Below are 13019 nucleotides of genomic sequence, written 5' to 3' on the forward strand. Positions count from 1 at the left end.
CCAGCATCATGACTGAAAAACTACTTCCTGCTAAACCATTAAAAATTCAATGTTTCAGATTGGTTTCAAACCATTGAGGGTGCTACGCAAGCGCAACAAAGCTCTGAGGAAAATCAAAAGGATGCTGAAAAAAGGAGAGCTTCAAGTGACACCGGTAAGTATCCTGAATTAATTAAATGGCAGGTACAAACCTCTCACCTAATTTTCAAGTGTCCTATTCCTTTCAACAAACCTTTCTTGGACACAACGTTTACAGAGTAAAGGATAAGAGCCCAATAATGATTTGCTGATGCTCATGGTTAAGCAAAGTGTAACACTAAAAAAAGTTTAGGGTTCAATTCCTCAATATAAGAATATGTAAGTGTAGGGAAAAGCAGTGCCTTCTATAAGAATTCAAATTCCCTCAAGTTTCATTCAAAAAAGGATTAAGACTTAGTTATCATGGGGTAGTGGTGGGGGCAGATACTAGCATTGGAACACATCCGGAATTCAGTTTGTATGAGAGGGGGGAAGGATTTGAGATTAAAACAAGTTGACAGTTTCTTCAGCTAACCCTATGAGTGCGACGTATTATGTTTCCTTAGACAGTATCTAGAGCCTGGAATCATATAAAACTGCCTGGAGTCCTATGCTTGCTGTTTCTCCTTACATTCTTTTAAGTTACAGGTAAACAGCTTACCTTGAGTACCAGCACTGATGCTCAAATGTTCAGAGCCACCTTTGTATGAATATTTAGCATTCTGATCATTTTCTTTCTTTAACACAGAAAAGTTTTGTTTGCACTGTTAATGGTATGACTGATTCAGATGAAGAGCTGGATAATAACAGAATTGGAGAACTGGATCAGCCCCCAGATACTAAAAGTCTGCCAATTCAGATAGATTGGCACTCCAACCTTCCTCCCAACATCACGGTTCCAAGAGTTGACATACACAGCATCATCCTCGACTTCTCAGCAGTATCTTTTCTTGATGTTTCCGCTATGAGAGTCCTCAGAGAGGTAATTGCCTTCTGTGCAACTTCCAACCCATGAGTGTAGAAGCAGAACATTATTTATTTATTTCCATTACATGTATATCTCACCTTCCTTCCAAGGGGCTGAAGGCAATGTACATAGTTTTCTGTCCCCACCACACTGTTATCCTCACAACAACCCTGTGAGGTAGGTTAGACTGAGAAATGGTGACTGGCACCAGCCCAGCGAGTTTCATGGCTGAGTGGGGATTTGAACCTGGCTCTCCCAGGCCTGACATTCCAAGTCCAACACTCTGTTTACTACACCACATTGGGATAAAGATAATATTCACGTCACATTCTTTTTATATGGTGGCAGTGGAGGCTGGTGGCTGCCATGTCAGTGGGGCAGTGAATCTGCTCCGGGTTTCAGTCAGAACTCTAAAGGAGCTATCCGAGGTGCTGAACCCAACCCCCAAAATAGGCTCAGCGCCTTGGATAGTTCCTTTAGAATCCTGACTGGTTCTGACTGAAACCCGGAGCGGATTCACCGCCCCACTGATGCCAAGCATGTGCTCTGCCACTAAACCAGCCTTCCTCAGTCAGGTGTCCTTCAGATGCATTGGACAGCAACTCCCATCATTCCCAGCTGGTTACAGTCCAACACAGGCTGCACTAAGCTATGGCCTCTCCTCCAGCTCTTACACCTCAGACAAGGAGTTCAGACAAGTGGGAAACCTCAGCAGCAGCACCCCACCCCATTTCTAACTTCCTCAGGATTGTGCCAATACATCTCTTCCACTAATACCCAGATATTTTTATTTTCATTTATGTTATTGTTTAACCATCAAATACATTAAATTTAAATGCAAAGGACTTATTGACAAAAGGAGAGTTGCATTAGAAACTACCATCTATTTGGATCTGCTATGATTGGTCCGAAGTGGGGAAAAAATGTATTGCCACTAACTTCACTAACAGCAGCATCTGCAAGTGGGGTGAAGGGGAAGCTCAAAATTCACTGCCATTATTACTCATCATAGTGATGCCAAGGGAACTACGAAAGTGTTAGCCGTTGTTGAGTCACCCTTCTAAGGGCCACTTCTCATGGGAAACTGTATTTTACCATGTATGATGAATGCACCATGCCTATTTCGTCACATGTATCTACAGCATGATGAAGCTGCAGTTGGCAAAAGGCTTCCTGCCAGATGTTCCCTTCATTGCATACAACGAATTGATCATGCAAGTCGTACAGTTGCCTATATGGCAGAGCTTCAGTGTGCAAAAGTTTATCTTGTGTGAGACCATCACTCTGTGGTTAGAAAGCTGAACATTTCCTTAATGTTTATGTATACTTCTGTCGACCCATCACTAACTGCCACTCATTTCTTCCTTAACAGACTTTGAAAGAATTTGTCAGGATTGATGTGGATGTATATATTGTGGGAGCGCATGGTAAGCTGACCCAGTTCCATTTATATTGAAACAACAGCAATAACGTACTCAAAGTTTACACCTTAGTCTGTCTCTAACATGCTAAAAGCAGGCGTGCCCCCAAAGGGGGCGACACCAAAGGGATGCGTCCCCTTGGTTTGCTGCTTCAGCTTGCCAGGAGGGTGAGGGGGCCTCTTGTTTTCTCTTGCCTCTTTGGTTTGTTTACTTCCTGCTTGTCTATTGATTATCTGTGCTGTGTGAGTGGGGTGTCTCTGAGTGAGAGCAGGGATCCCCTGACAACAGTTGTTTTCATATCTCATTGTTCCCCTTCCTGGGTGAGAGACGGAGCACAGAGGCTTCACATGCACAGGGCTGGATGTGCCTGATCTTGTCTGATCTCGGAAGCTAAGCGGGGTCAGCCCTGGTTAGTACATGGGAATCAGGCTTCCTGCACTGAGCAGGGGGTTGGACTTGATGGTCTTATAGGCCCCTTCCAACTCTATGATATGATGCCCAGGGTCATTAGTCTCTGCCCAGGGGCCTGTGGTAGTTAGAAGCAGAGCTTCCACTGAGAGCTGGGCAGGTTTTTTGCCACACCCCACGTGAGAGATGGAATGAGCATGAACCAATGGAAGTAGCTTGAATGGCTAGGAAATAAGCACTTCACTTGTTCTCTACTTTTGGTTGACAAGCGAGATGTCCTAGATATAACCACAAGCTACAAATTGTGATTGTGTTAGTTTGGCTGGGAGTGATTGTTGGATGAATGGAGTGTATGTGTTGAATGGTTGAAGGTATATTTGAATAGTGGGTGGGTGCTGAGAGCGTGTGGGTACTCTTCTAGGAAACTCCAACACAGGTACCCATGGAGGGGGTTCCATTATTCCAGTGACTTGGGGTAGAAGGAGATACAGTAGGAGGAGGGGGTTTGGACATCACTGTTCCCCTTCTACCCCCCTCCTCTAGCTCTCTTTTTCCTGGTAGCTCTTCCACTGAGCCCCCCTGTCTTCTGGTGCTGCTATTTAATGCCAGATTGGTTAACAATAAGACCACACTCATTCATGATTGAATCATGGATGAGAGGGCTGACCTGGCATGTATTATTGAGACTTGGGTGGGTGAGCTGGGTGGGGTAAACCTGACTCAGCTCTGCCCAGCTGGGTACTTGGTGCAGCACCAACATAGGTTGGAGGGCCAGGAGGGGGTGTGGGGTGGAGTCACCATGGGTCATGTAATTTCCATCTCTCTCACCAGGAAACCACTCCACCTTGGAGCAGGCCTTGAGTGGTTGCATTTGGTGTTGGGCCATGGAGACAGATTGGGGATGCTGCTGGTGTACCACCTATCCTGCTGCCCAGCATCCTCCCTGACTGAGCTGGTGGAGGCAGTCACAAGTGTGGTCTTGGAAGAACCCAGGACAGTGCTTCTGGGTGACTTCAGCTTCCATGCTGAGGCTGTCTCTGGAGTTCCAGCTCGGGACTTCGTGGCCTCCATGACAACCATGGGGCTGTTTCATTATTTCATTGGCCCAACACATGAAGCAGGGCATACCCTTGACCTGGTTTTTGCTCCAAGTTGTGAGATGGGTAATCTGAAGATTGGGGTGTGTGTGTGACCAAGTAACCCCACTGTCATGGTCAGACCATTTCCTGATGAGATTCGACCTTACAGTATTACTCTCCTCCTGTAGGGGTGGGGGACCTATTCAGATGAATCCAATGGGTTTCTAAATGCTTTGGGGGATTTTCCAGTGGAGAGAGCTGGTTTCCACAGCAAACTTGATGTTGTTGTTAGTGCAGTTCCAGTTGAGGTGTCTGATGCCACCATTTGCCTGATTTTTGTGGGATCAGCTCCAGTTCTTGCAGCCTGATTATGTGGAGAAGTGCTTGCAGCAATGTGACTGACCACATGCCTTTTCGATCCCTGCCCCTCCTGGCTAATAAAAGCTAGCTGAGGGGGTATGACTGGGTGGATCCAGGGACTGTTAAATGCTTCCCTATGGGGTGGTCCCTCCTGTCCTTAAGGAGGCAGTAGTGTGACCACTCCTGAAGAAGCCCACTCTGGACCCGATGGACAACAACTGCCCAGTCGCAAATACCCTTTTATTTAGGGAAGGTACTCAAGAGGGTTGTGGTGGAGCAACTGCAGGCACTCTTGGAGGATACTGATTATCTAGACCCATTCCAGTCTGGGTTTCGATCTGGTTATGGGACTGAATCAGCCTTGGTTGCCCTGATGGATGACTGTTATCGAGACAGGGACAGGGGGAGTGCAACCCTGTTAATTCTGCTTGATCTCTCATCGGCTTTTGATACAATCGACCATGGTACCCTCCTGGATCGACTCCGTGGGATGGGTATTGGAGGCACTGTGCTACAGTGGTTCCAGTCCTACCTACGGGGCTGATTTCGGAGAGTAACATCGGGTGACTTTTCCTCAGTCCCTTGACAATTGGGGTTCCACAGGGTACCATCTTGTCCCCAATGTTGTTTAACACCTATATGAAGCCACTGGGAGTGGTCGTTAGTAGGGGTGTACGAACCCCACTTACCAATCCGCTCCGGGGTCCACTGGGGGGAAGGCGGAATCCCCCCGGAATCCTCCCCAGCCGGTTCTGCTCTGCGGCGAGTCCACGGAGCCTCCAGCCGGGGCTGTCTGCAGCCGGACTTCCATCTGCTGCCAGGCTGCGGCCACAAGCGGCGTCCAGAGTAGGGGACGCCATTTGCGTCCCTGCCCTTTGCTGTGATTGGCTATGTGAATATTTATGTAAAATTCCCAAGGGGCTATCTATATTTTAACATTCAAGGTCATTCTTGTTTTGTACCAAATAATGTGACACCCAGCTCCTGCAGGGTTTGTGGCATGGCCTAGCATGGTATGGCAAGGCAATCCACAGGTAGCAAGGAGAAATGAGAGCAGAGTGTCCTAGTTAATCCTACTAGTGAGTAAGCCTGTCTGAGAAACCAACAGATCAGGGATACCACCTGACATGCTCTGGCCAATTAAAAAGACTTGGTTGCTGAGGAGGCTGATCTCCCTGGATCTCCCTCCTTTAGCCAGAGTAAGGTAGTGACACATATGCCTGTCACATTCTGGTTGCCAGTTAAAAAATCTACTGGCAGCTTGAGTCCTGCAAGTCCGTTCAGATGCTGTATTGTTTCATCATTTATGAAAGTAAAAAATTATGATTTTGAAACATTAGACTTGCAACCACATTACTGAATCTGAAAGAAACAGGGCTGGCCCATGACATTTTGCCTTCTGAGGCAAAGGACAAAATGGCACCTGCCCCTTCCATGTACAGAAGCCAACTAGACTGGCATCTGAATCTTATTTCCACACTGGTGTTGGGACAGCAGGTTAGCTTAGGAGGCATAGGCTGGGCTGCATGGCACACATAGCAATCTCCTCCAACACTTCACATCCCTCACCCCAGTATCTGCTGCCTGAGTCAGCTGCCTCACTCTGCCTAATGGTAGGGCTGGCCCTGGGAAGAAAATATGTTAAAATTAATTCAGATGTAACGTTTAAGGGTTGTTGTTTTCCTGAACTCTTTTCTAGGCCTGTAAATGTGTTTTCTTTCTTCCCCCCACAGATGGCCTTCTTGATAAACTGGAAATATGTGGATTTTTTGATGATGAAATTAAGCCATCCATGTTTTTCCTTACTGTTCACGATGCAGTTTTATATATATTGGTTAAAAAGGATATTGCAGACAGCTCACCAAAGTTCAAACCCATTATGGTAAGAACATGCTGTACTTCACTTGGACTAGCTCACCATAGTCAGTAGCATCTTCATGACAGAAGGTGAATTTTCTCCATTTTACCCTGGAGACCAATGCTGTACATTTGCAAATAGGCCTTGGTGGAGATGGTGCCACTGTTAGCACTACTGAGCATCCATCCATACACAGACGGCATGCCAGTAACTTGAAATAACTTAGTCCGGAAATGTATTTAGTTAACGTAATGCAATCAGCATAATCTCAAAATGATGGAAGAGTGATTGGTGTCAATTTAGCAAAATTATAAACTGATGCTTTGAATGAAAGAGAAAGCAATATTCCTTCCTAACCCTGGAACATTTGTTCCATCACAGGAAAAGGAAAGGAAAGGTCATTACATAATCAATACAAATGGAGGACTACGCAGTCGGGAGTTCATGGTAAGGCACACTTTCCTACCCAAAATATTTTATAATCAGTAAAGTTAAGAGCATTTTGGAGACTGAAGTAACTCCCCTAAAGGGTATTTGGTACAGTTCCTTTATTTTGAAGGGAACAGCAGTGAAGAACAGAGACACCTTTTGTCACTGAGAGCTTAATTATGGAGTATGCCTATGCAAGTGCCTTCTTTCCCCTGCTCTTTCAGTAGCCTGAGTAGTATTGCCATGCCTTGCAGCAGGAATAAGTTAAGCAGTATATGTTCATCTGCTGCGAAATATTTTCTTGTGATATGGCCCCACACATTTACAAGACACAATTAATTCCCTAACCTGTCTGTGTAGTAGGAACTGAAGTTCACTGGAATGAATCCTTTGGTAGACCTCACAGGTCTGGTGAGGTAAGACATGATGGTTCTCCTTCAGACACTTGCCCTGTTCACATGTAACACTAAGCTATGATGGTTAGGCACTTGTTTTTCGCTAACCACAGTGGCTTAGCGTGTCATGTTGGGGGGGGGGGGAACCACATTCCCCATGGTTAGTTAGAAAAAAAAATCATTTGACATTAGTAAGCCACCCCTGCTAACCACTCCCTGCAAAAGTGTTAAGGGAGGGCTTACCATGTTGTCTGGCAGGCTCCGCAGTGGTTTAAATGGGCTCTGGAAGACTTCCAGGCCACAACCATAGAGTCTGCCAGCTAGAGTGTCTGCTACTGGTTGCGTGACCATTTGGGCCACCAGGAGCCCATTCGCTCCACGGGGGGTGATGGTGTACACAGGATACACATCGAAAAGATAGTAGGTAACAACGGAGGAGGTTGGTTAGCAGAACCACACAGTGCTGCCTGGTTCCACAGTTGTCTGGTGGGCTCACGTGTTGTGGTTTTGCTATCCCCCCTGTTGTTACCCTACCCTAACCACCCTCCCCCCCATGAACGTGTGAATAGGTCCACTGCCCCATTCTTAGAAGTAGATATTTCTTATATAAAATGCTTTAAATGCTCTAATGATAGATATGTAACTTGCTTATTTGCTTCTGTCTGTCCCACAGGCACCATCAGAAACAAAATTCTAATTGTTACACATATTGAAAATTGGAGAATAAAACAGTGGTGTCTAAAACAGCTGGAAGATTATAGAAGTGTTTTGGAAACCACTTTCTAATATAGGTGTGTTTGTGTGTGTATGTATATATGTATAATATTAAAATTATTTAATACATGATATTAAAATTATATAATAAATATTATACAAGTTGATTTTATACAATGCTAAATTATCAATCTGCAACATCAAAAATAGGAATTTAATTTGTACTCATGTATATGTATATTTGTAAATAATTCAGTTTATAGGTAAATGGAACAGTCATGAGTGTGTAAATTGTTTATATATTTCAAAATATTTTCCATTTTATACAATGCCTTATATTTTATCTTGCATATGCTACTTTCATAAAGTTTTTTAAAGGCCTTCAGATCTCCTATTTCTATATCCTATTGCTTTTTCAAGTAAGTTTTCAATGGTGCATATCTGTACAGTGCCATGAAAATAGCCGGAACTTTACAGACCATGCTAGTGTTGTTTTGAGCAGTTAACTGGAAAGGACTTATTTTCATAAATTCTGCAGTCTAATGTAGATTATCAGATACAAATCCAGCTACTTAAGTTAAGGTTTCCAAAAGAGGGGAAAGTGATAACACATCATTCTCACAGTTAGTGTTGCAACAGTTCCTAAATCTTTGTTCTTCCTCTTTCCCTGTGTCTCACTCAAAAATGTCAGTCTGGCCCCTTTGTTCCCTTTTACAGACAGAGTATATCATCCTTAGTTGGGATTGACCCAAGGTCACCTAGTGAACTTAATGATTCAGCGGGCACTTGAATCCAACTCTTCCTGGTCCTAGTAAGACTCTAACTACACATACTTAGGCTTTATTCAAGTAAATTAGGGTGGCCAACTTCAGGAGGTCCAGGGGCCATTTTCACACACCCCAGCTCCACCCCTTCATGTGCTCCATCCACAAATGGGATGCCATCACTAAGAAGGCTCTCTCCCCCCAATCACAACCTGCTCACTTTTGATGGTGTGGGCACCTGGGGATTGTCTTCATGGGGGATTTCCTGTGGGCTGGGAGCATTTTGAGGTCATGGCCAGTGCACTGCCACCAGCAGCTTCTGTCTTGAAAAGCCACATTATTGGAAAGTCGTTTTACTTCATTTTTTCAGTTAAAGTGGCTACCAGACAGTTCCGCTGCAGTGTGCTGCATTCCTCCGCATTAACTCCTGGGTGTGCCTTTGTGACCTGCCAGTGACATGGTCAAGGGGTGGGGCTGCCCTCTCCCCATGCACTCATTTTCCCCATTGGCACTACTATCCCCAGGGAGAATAACTAGTAACTAGCCTGCCTTTCTGACTCATCAAAGCACGATTGTGCTCTTCCAAGCCTTCAGAATCATGCTGCACTTTCTTTTTGCCAGTGGGAGTAACTAGCTTCCATTTCCCCATAGAAAGCCATCATTATGCATTTCTCTGATGTTTGAGTTACTTTGCTTCTTTGATATTTGCATTACTTCACTTCTCTGATATTTGCTTTACTTCAGCGCTTCTCTGATTCTTGCAGTAAAAATGGGTTGGAAGCTATAACTCCATGACAGTTTGCTGAAATGGGGCAAAATTGGGGTGGTGGGGCATTCTCATGGGCAGCCTTCAGATGCTGCACTGGATAACCTGGGATTTTGGCTTCTTCATGGAGAAGTGAGCAAACAGGGAGCTTATACTCTTTCCTTTGGCATTAAATAAATGCGCATTAGGGCTCTTTTCACAGTGGCAATCTATCTCAGTATCAGGATCACAGGAGCAGAGAAGCCTGTCATTGCGAGCAGGGAGAAGTGGGCAGAGAAGGAGAAAAGGGGGTTGGAGCTATAACTCCCTGTTTGCTGGAATGGGGCTTATTTGCACTGGTGGGGTGCTCTCATGGGGAGTGAGTATCTAGCCTGCCTTTAGTCATTCATACAGTGCTGTTTCTAGCCTTCAGAATTGTGAATTAGTTACTCTCCATTCATAATAATGTAGTAGCAGGGGGGAGCCTGGACAGGGGCAGGAAACAAGCCTCTCTCATTAGTTGAGCAGCCGCTGTGTGTTGATGACATTTAGTTTTACTCTGCCCACCTGACCTGGAAGTATGTTGATTCCAAACGCTGTGTGACCCATGAAAAGCGGGGTTTAGGTATAGTATACTCTGCTTGTCTGGCTTCATGTGTCCCTGCTGAACCAAAGCCAATTTCCTGAAAATGCAGAGAATACCCTGATGTGCTTCTCCTTCTGTTGTGGTGAAAATGCCCCCCTAGTTAAGGGCTGCTAATGATGATCCATTAATGTGCAGGCTGGTGCGAAGGCAGAAGTTCCTTCAGGTACTCTAGTCTCAAACTGTTCAGCACTTTCTATCCCTAGCCCAGTATTTTGTTGCAATTAGCATTTTCATCTGCTTGGTATATGAAAGTGCTTTTTGCCATCTGCAGAAGATCCTTTAAAAAATATTTATTTTACAAAAGCCTTTGCATTTGTTTTGCCATAATTTTGCAGGGCCATAATTTGTACCATGACAGCTGTTCTTAATGCTTGTTTTTCTTTGTCTTTCGTTCTAGATCAGCCTTCTCCAACCTGGTGCTGTCCAGTTATTCTGGACTTCAATTCCCATCAGACTCAGCCAGCATGGCCAATGGTCAGAAATTCTGCAAGTTGTAGTCTAAAATGTCTGGACACCACCAAGTTGGGAGAGGCTGCTGCACACACTTTTCATATACAGAGCCACAGCTTTTCACTGGGACTGTACAAACAAGGACACATCTGAAATGCATGCAGTCACTCACACAAGAAAACATAACACAACACTGAAATTGCAGCCCAGAACTGCACACAATTCATTCTGGGAAACAAGTTTAGTTAAATCAATGGGATTCAGAGCCAATTCAAATATACAGAGAAAGGACATAATATAGAGCTTTTCTACACGATGCTGTTAATCTGCTGTATCTACTTTCAGTTTCATCGTAGATCTGAGATCTGAGCACTACACAAAGAGCATTTCCTTTTCTGATTTTCCACTACATAACCTCTATGTGATACTGTCATATAGCAGAGTAGCACAAATACACAAGTTGAAAAAGCATTTTCTTTGGCTTTCAATAGTAACACCGCATTTTCCCTGCTCTAAAAAAAACTTGTTGAAAGTGCTCTTTAAAACAGAAGCGCAACTGAGAGATCAAGACATCATCTAAAGAACCCGTAAACAACCGTGAGTAGGGAATGATGAGCACACAATAAATGCTTCGTATAGAAAAGCTCTGAGACTATTCTACTTTAGGCTGTAGGTGGCGATCTTATATTTGAATGCTCCTTTGTGTTTAAAATATTCTGCTAATAGAAGACAACCATTATCACAGAGAAGGCTAGGGTTAAAAACTTCTCAGGATCCACCCACCTGTTGTCTGAAGCAGTATAGTGCAGGAAGGGCCACACCATGTGATATCATTTATTTACGTCATTTAGACCCCAGCTTTCAAGGTATTAACTCTTTCCAAAGTAGTCTACAATATGAGTAATAAACAATAAAAACAATGAAAGAGAATGGCATATACATCAGTATAAAAGTTAAAGGAGAATCTAAAAGGGAATCACATAAAAAATATTGAGACAGATCATAGCCTATTTTGAAGCAGTCTCCCCCACATGGTTATAACTGTGTGAAGGGCAAGGGTGGGGCCATATGTGCTGGCCCTGCCCCTCCATGCTGTCCATACATTGGGGGAGGCATCTGTAAAGGGGAGCATTTTGCCCACGCATATACTCACTGTGACTAGGAACCCCGTGTGGAATCATGCTTCTCCCAAATAAACAGGTGCAGAGTAGTTCCATATATGGGTAGCCAAGTAAGGAAAATATTTGGCTAAGACCTCAATATTATCTCTCCCCCGCCCTCTAGCAACTGAAGAAGACAATACAAGGTTTGTACTTGTATAACTGATTTGGTTTTTAAACAAGTGCTGTAAATGAGTGGCCATCTCCAGATTCCTCAAGGAAAAAGGAGGTATGCCTTTCTCTCTCAGTCTGTGAGAGAACTCTAAACTATACAACGGGTGAGCAGGACCTCTTTCAGCTGGAGGGCCAAATTCCATTTTGGAGAAGCTTTCGGGGGCTGCATTCCAGTGGTGGGCAGAGCCAAAAATACCAGCATATTTTAGCTGAAAGTTTTGACTGCCAGTAACTAAACTAAGAGACATTTCCACCTTTTGGAATAGGGAAAAAATTGTACCAAAGCTGGGAAACCATCAAACAATAAGTGGTTGGGGGAAAGGGACGTGGCCATCTGGAGGACCCCTGAGGGCCAGATTGGGACCCCAGGAGGGCTGGATTTGGCCCCTGGGCATTTCCACCCCTGCTATACGATCTACATACTCTCCTATCACACAGTGACCAAAGTAATCTTAATTCAAATAAAGATCAACATGGATTTTTTTTCTTATAATCAGTCGCTAATAATACATAGTTGTATACCTATAATGTTGTCCTAGATATGCATGAACACACACAATGATATTTGTCACTAATAATTAAAAGGGTCGTTTAAAATTAAAAGGAACCACCCTGGGGGCATCTGTCCAATTAACGATTAAAAATAAACATCGGAAGAGCAGCCCCGCCAAATTGGACCCAAGGCTCATCTAGTCCAGCAGCCTGTTTCCCACAGTGGTCAACCAGATGCCTCTCTGCAGCTCACAAGAAGGACGCGAGGGCAACAGCTCACTCCCACCGTTCTTCTCCAGCAACTGGGATTCAAAGGTATTCTGCCTCTAAACCTGCAGGCTCCAAATTGTCATATTACCAAGGAGTCATTGATAGCCTTATCCTCCACGAATGTGACCGTTTAAAACCATCTAAACTAACAGCCATGGCAGTAAATCCCACAGAGTATGTTTAGAAAGCAGACATGTGCTTCCCAAGCTTTAATTATAATACAATTAAGGGCGCTCGATCCTATGTATGTTTAGACAGAAAAAAGGCCAACAACTGTGCTGGCTGGGGCATGTTGGGAGTTGTAGGCCTTTTTTTCCTGTGTAAACATGCATAGTGTTTCATCTTAATTATACTTGCCTCCTCTTTTGGGGAGCCTTTATCACACTGAAGGCACCTTGGACAGAAGCCCACATAGATGATGAAACCAATCGGAATATAATCTTCAAAAATACAACCCTCAAAGTAACCAACTATTGCTCAATATACAACTTTGTATATGTACATGCTTTTGAATCATGGCCTGATCCAAATACTTACTTCCTCAAGCTCTTGGGCATACCCAGTGGAAATGTTGGCATTTCCCCCCTTTAAATGACATATTCCTGTGCCAGACTACAAGCTGCATTTAAAATTCCCCTCAGTTTAAAAGGCAGTTTGCTGTTTGACATG

General features: G+C 44.2%; 1 protein-coding gene across 1 annotated transcript in view; it reads left to right on the forward strand.

The window, feature by feature from the left end:
• SLC26A3 (solute carrier family 26 member 3) overlaps nucleotides 1–8033 on the forward strand; it is a 29570-nt gene extending 21537 nt beyond the window's left edge. The window contains exons 16-21 of the mRNA XM_084811031.1: nucleotides 59–154; nucleotides 767–1000; nucleotides 2358–2412; nucleotides 5987–6135; nucleotides 6493–6558; nucleotides 7609–8033. Coding sequence (XP_084667157.1) covers nucleotides 59–154; nucleotides 767–1000; nucleotides 2358–2412; nucleotides 5987–6135; nucleotides 6493–6558; nucleotides 7609–7632 — 624 coding nt within the window. The 3' untranslated portion in view covers nucleotides 7633–8033. The remainder of the gene's footprint in view (nucleotides 1–58; nucleotides 155–766; nucleotides 1001–2357; nucleotides 2413–5986; nucleotides 6136–6492; nucleotides 6559–7608) is intronic.
• The last annotated feature ends 4986 nt before the right edge of the window (nucleotides 8034–13019 follow it).

Source organism: Heloderma suspectum, chromosome 7 (genome assembly GCF_057233095.1).
Source record: "Heloderma suspectum isolate Gila_16-S chromosome 7, 16-S_ref, whole genome shotgun sequence".
Taxonomy (NCBI): domain Eukaryota; kingdom Metazoa; phylum Chordata; class Lepidosauria; order Squamata; family Helodermatidae; genus Heloderma; species Heloderma suspectum.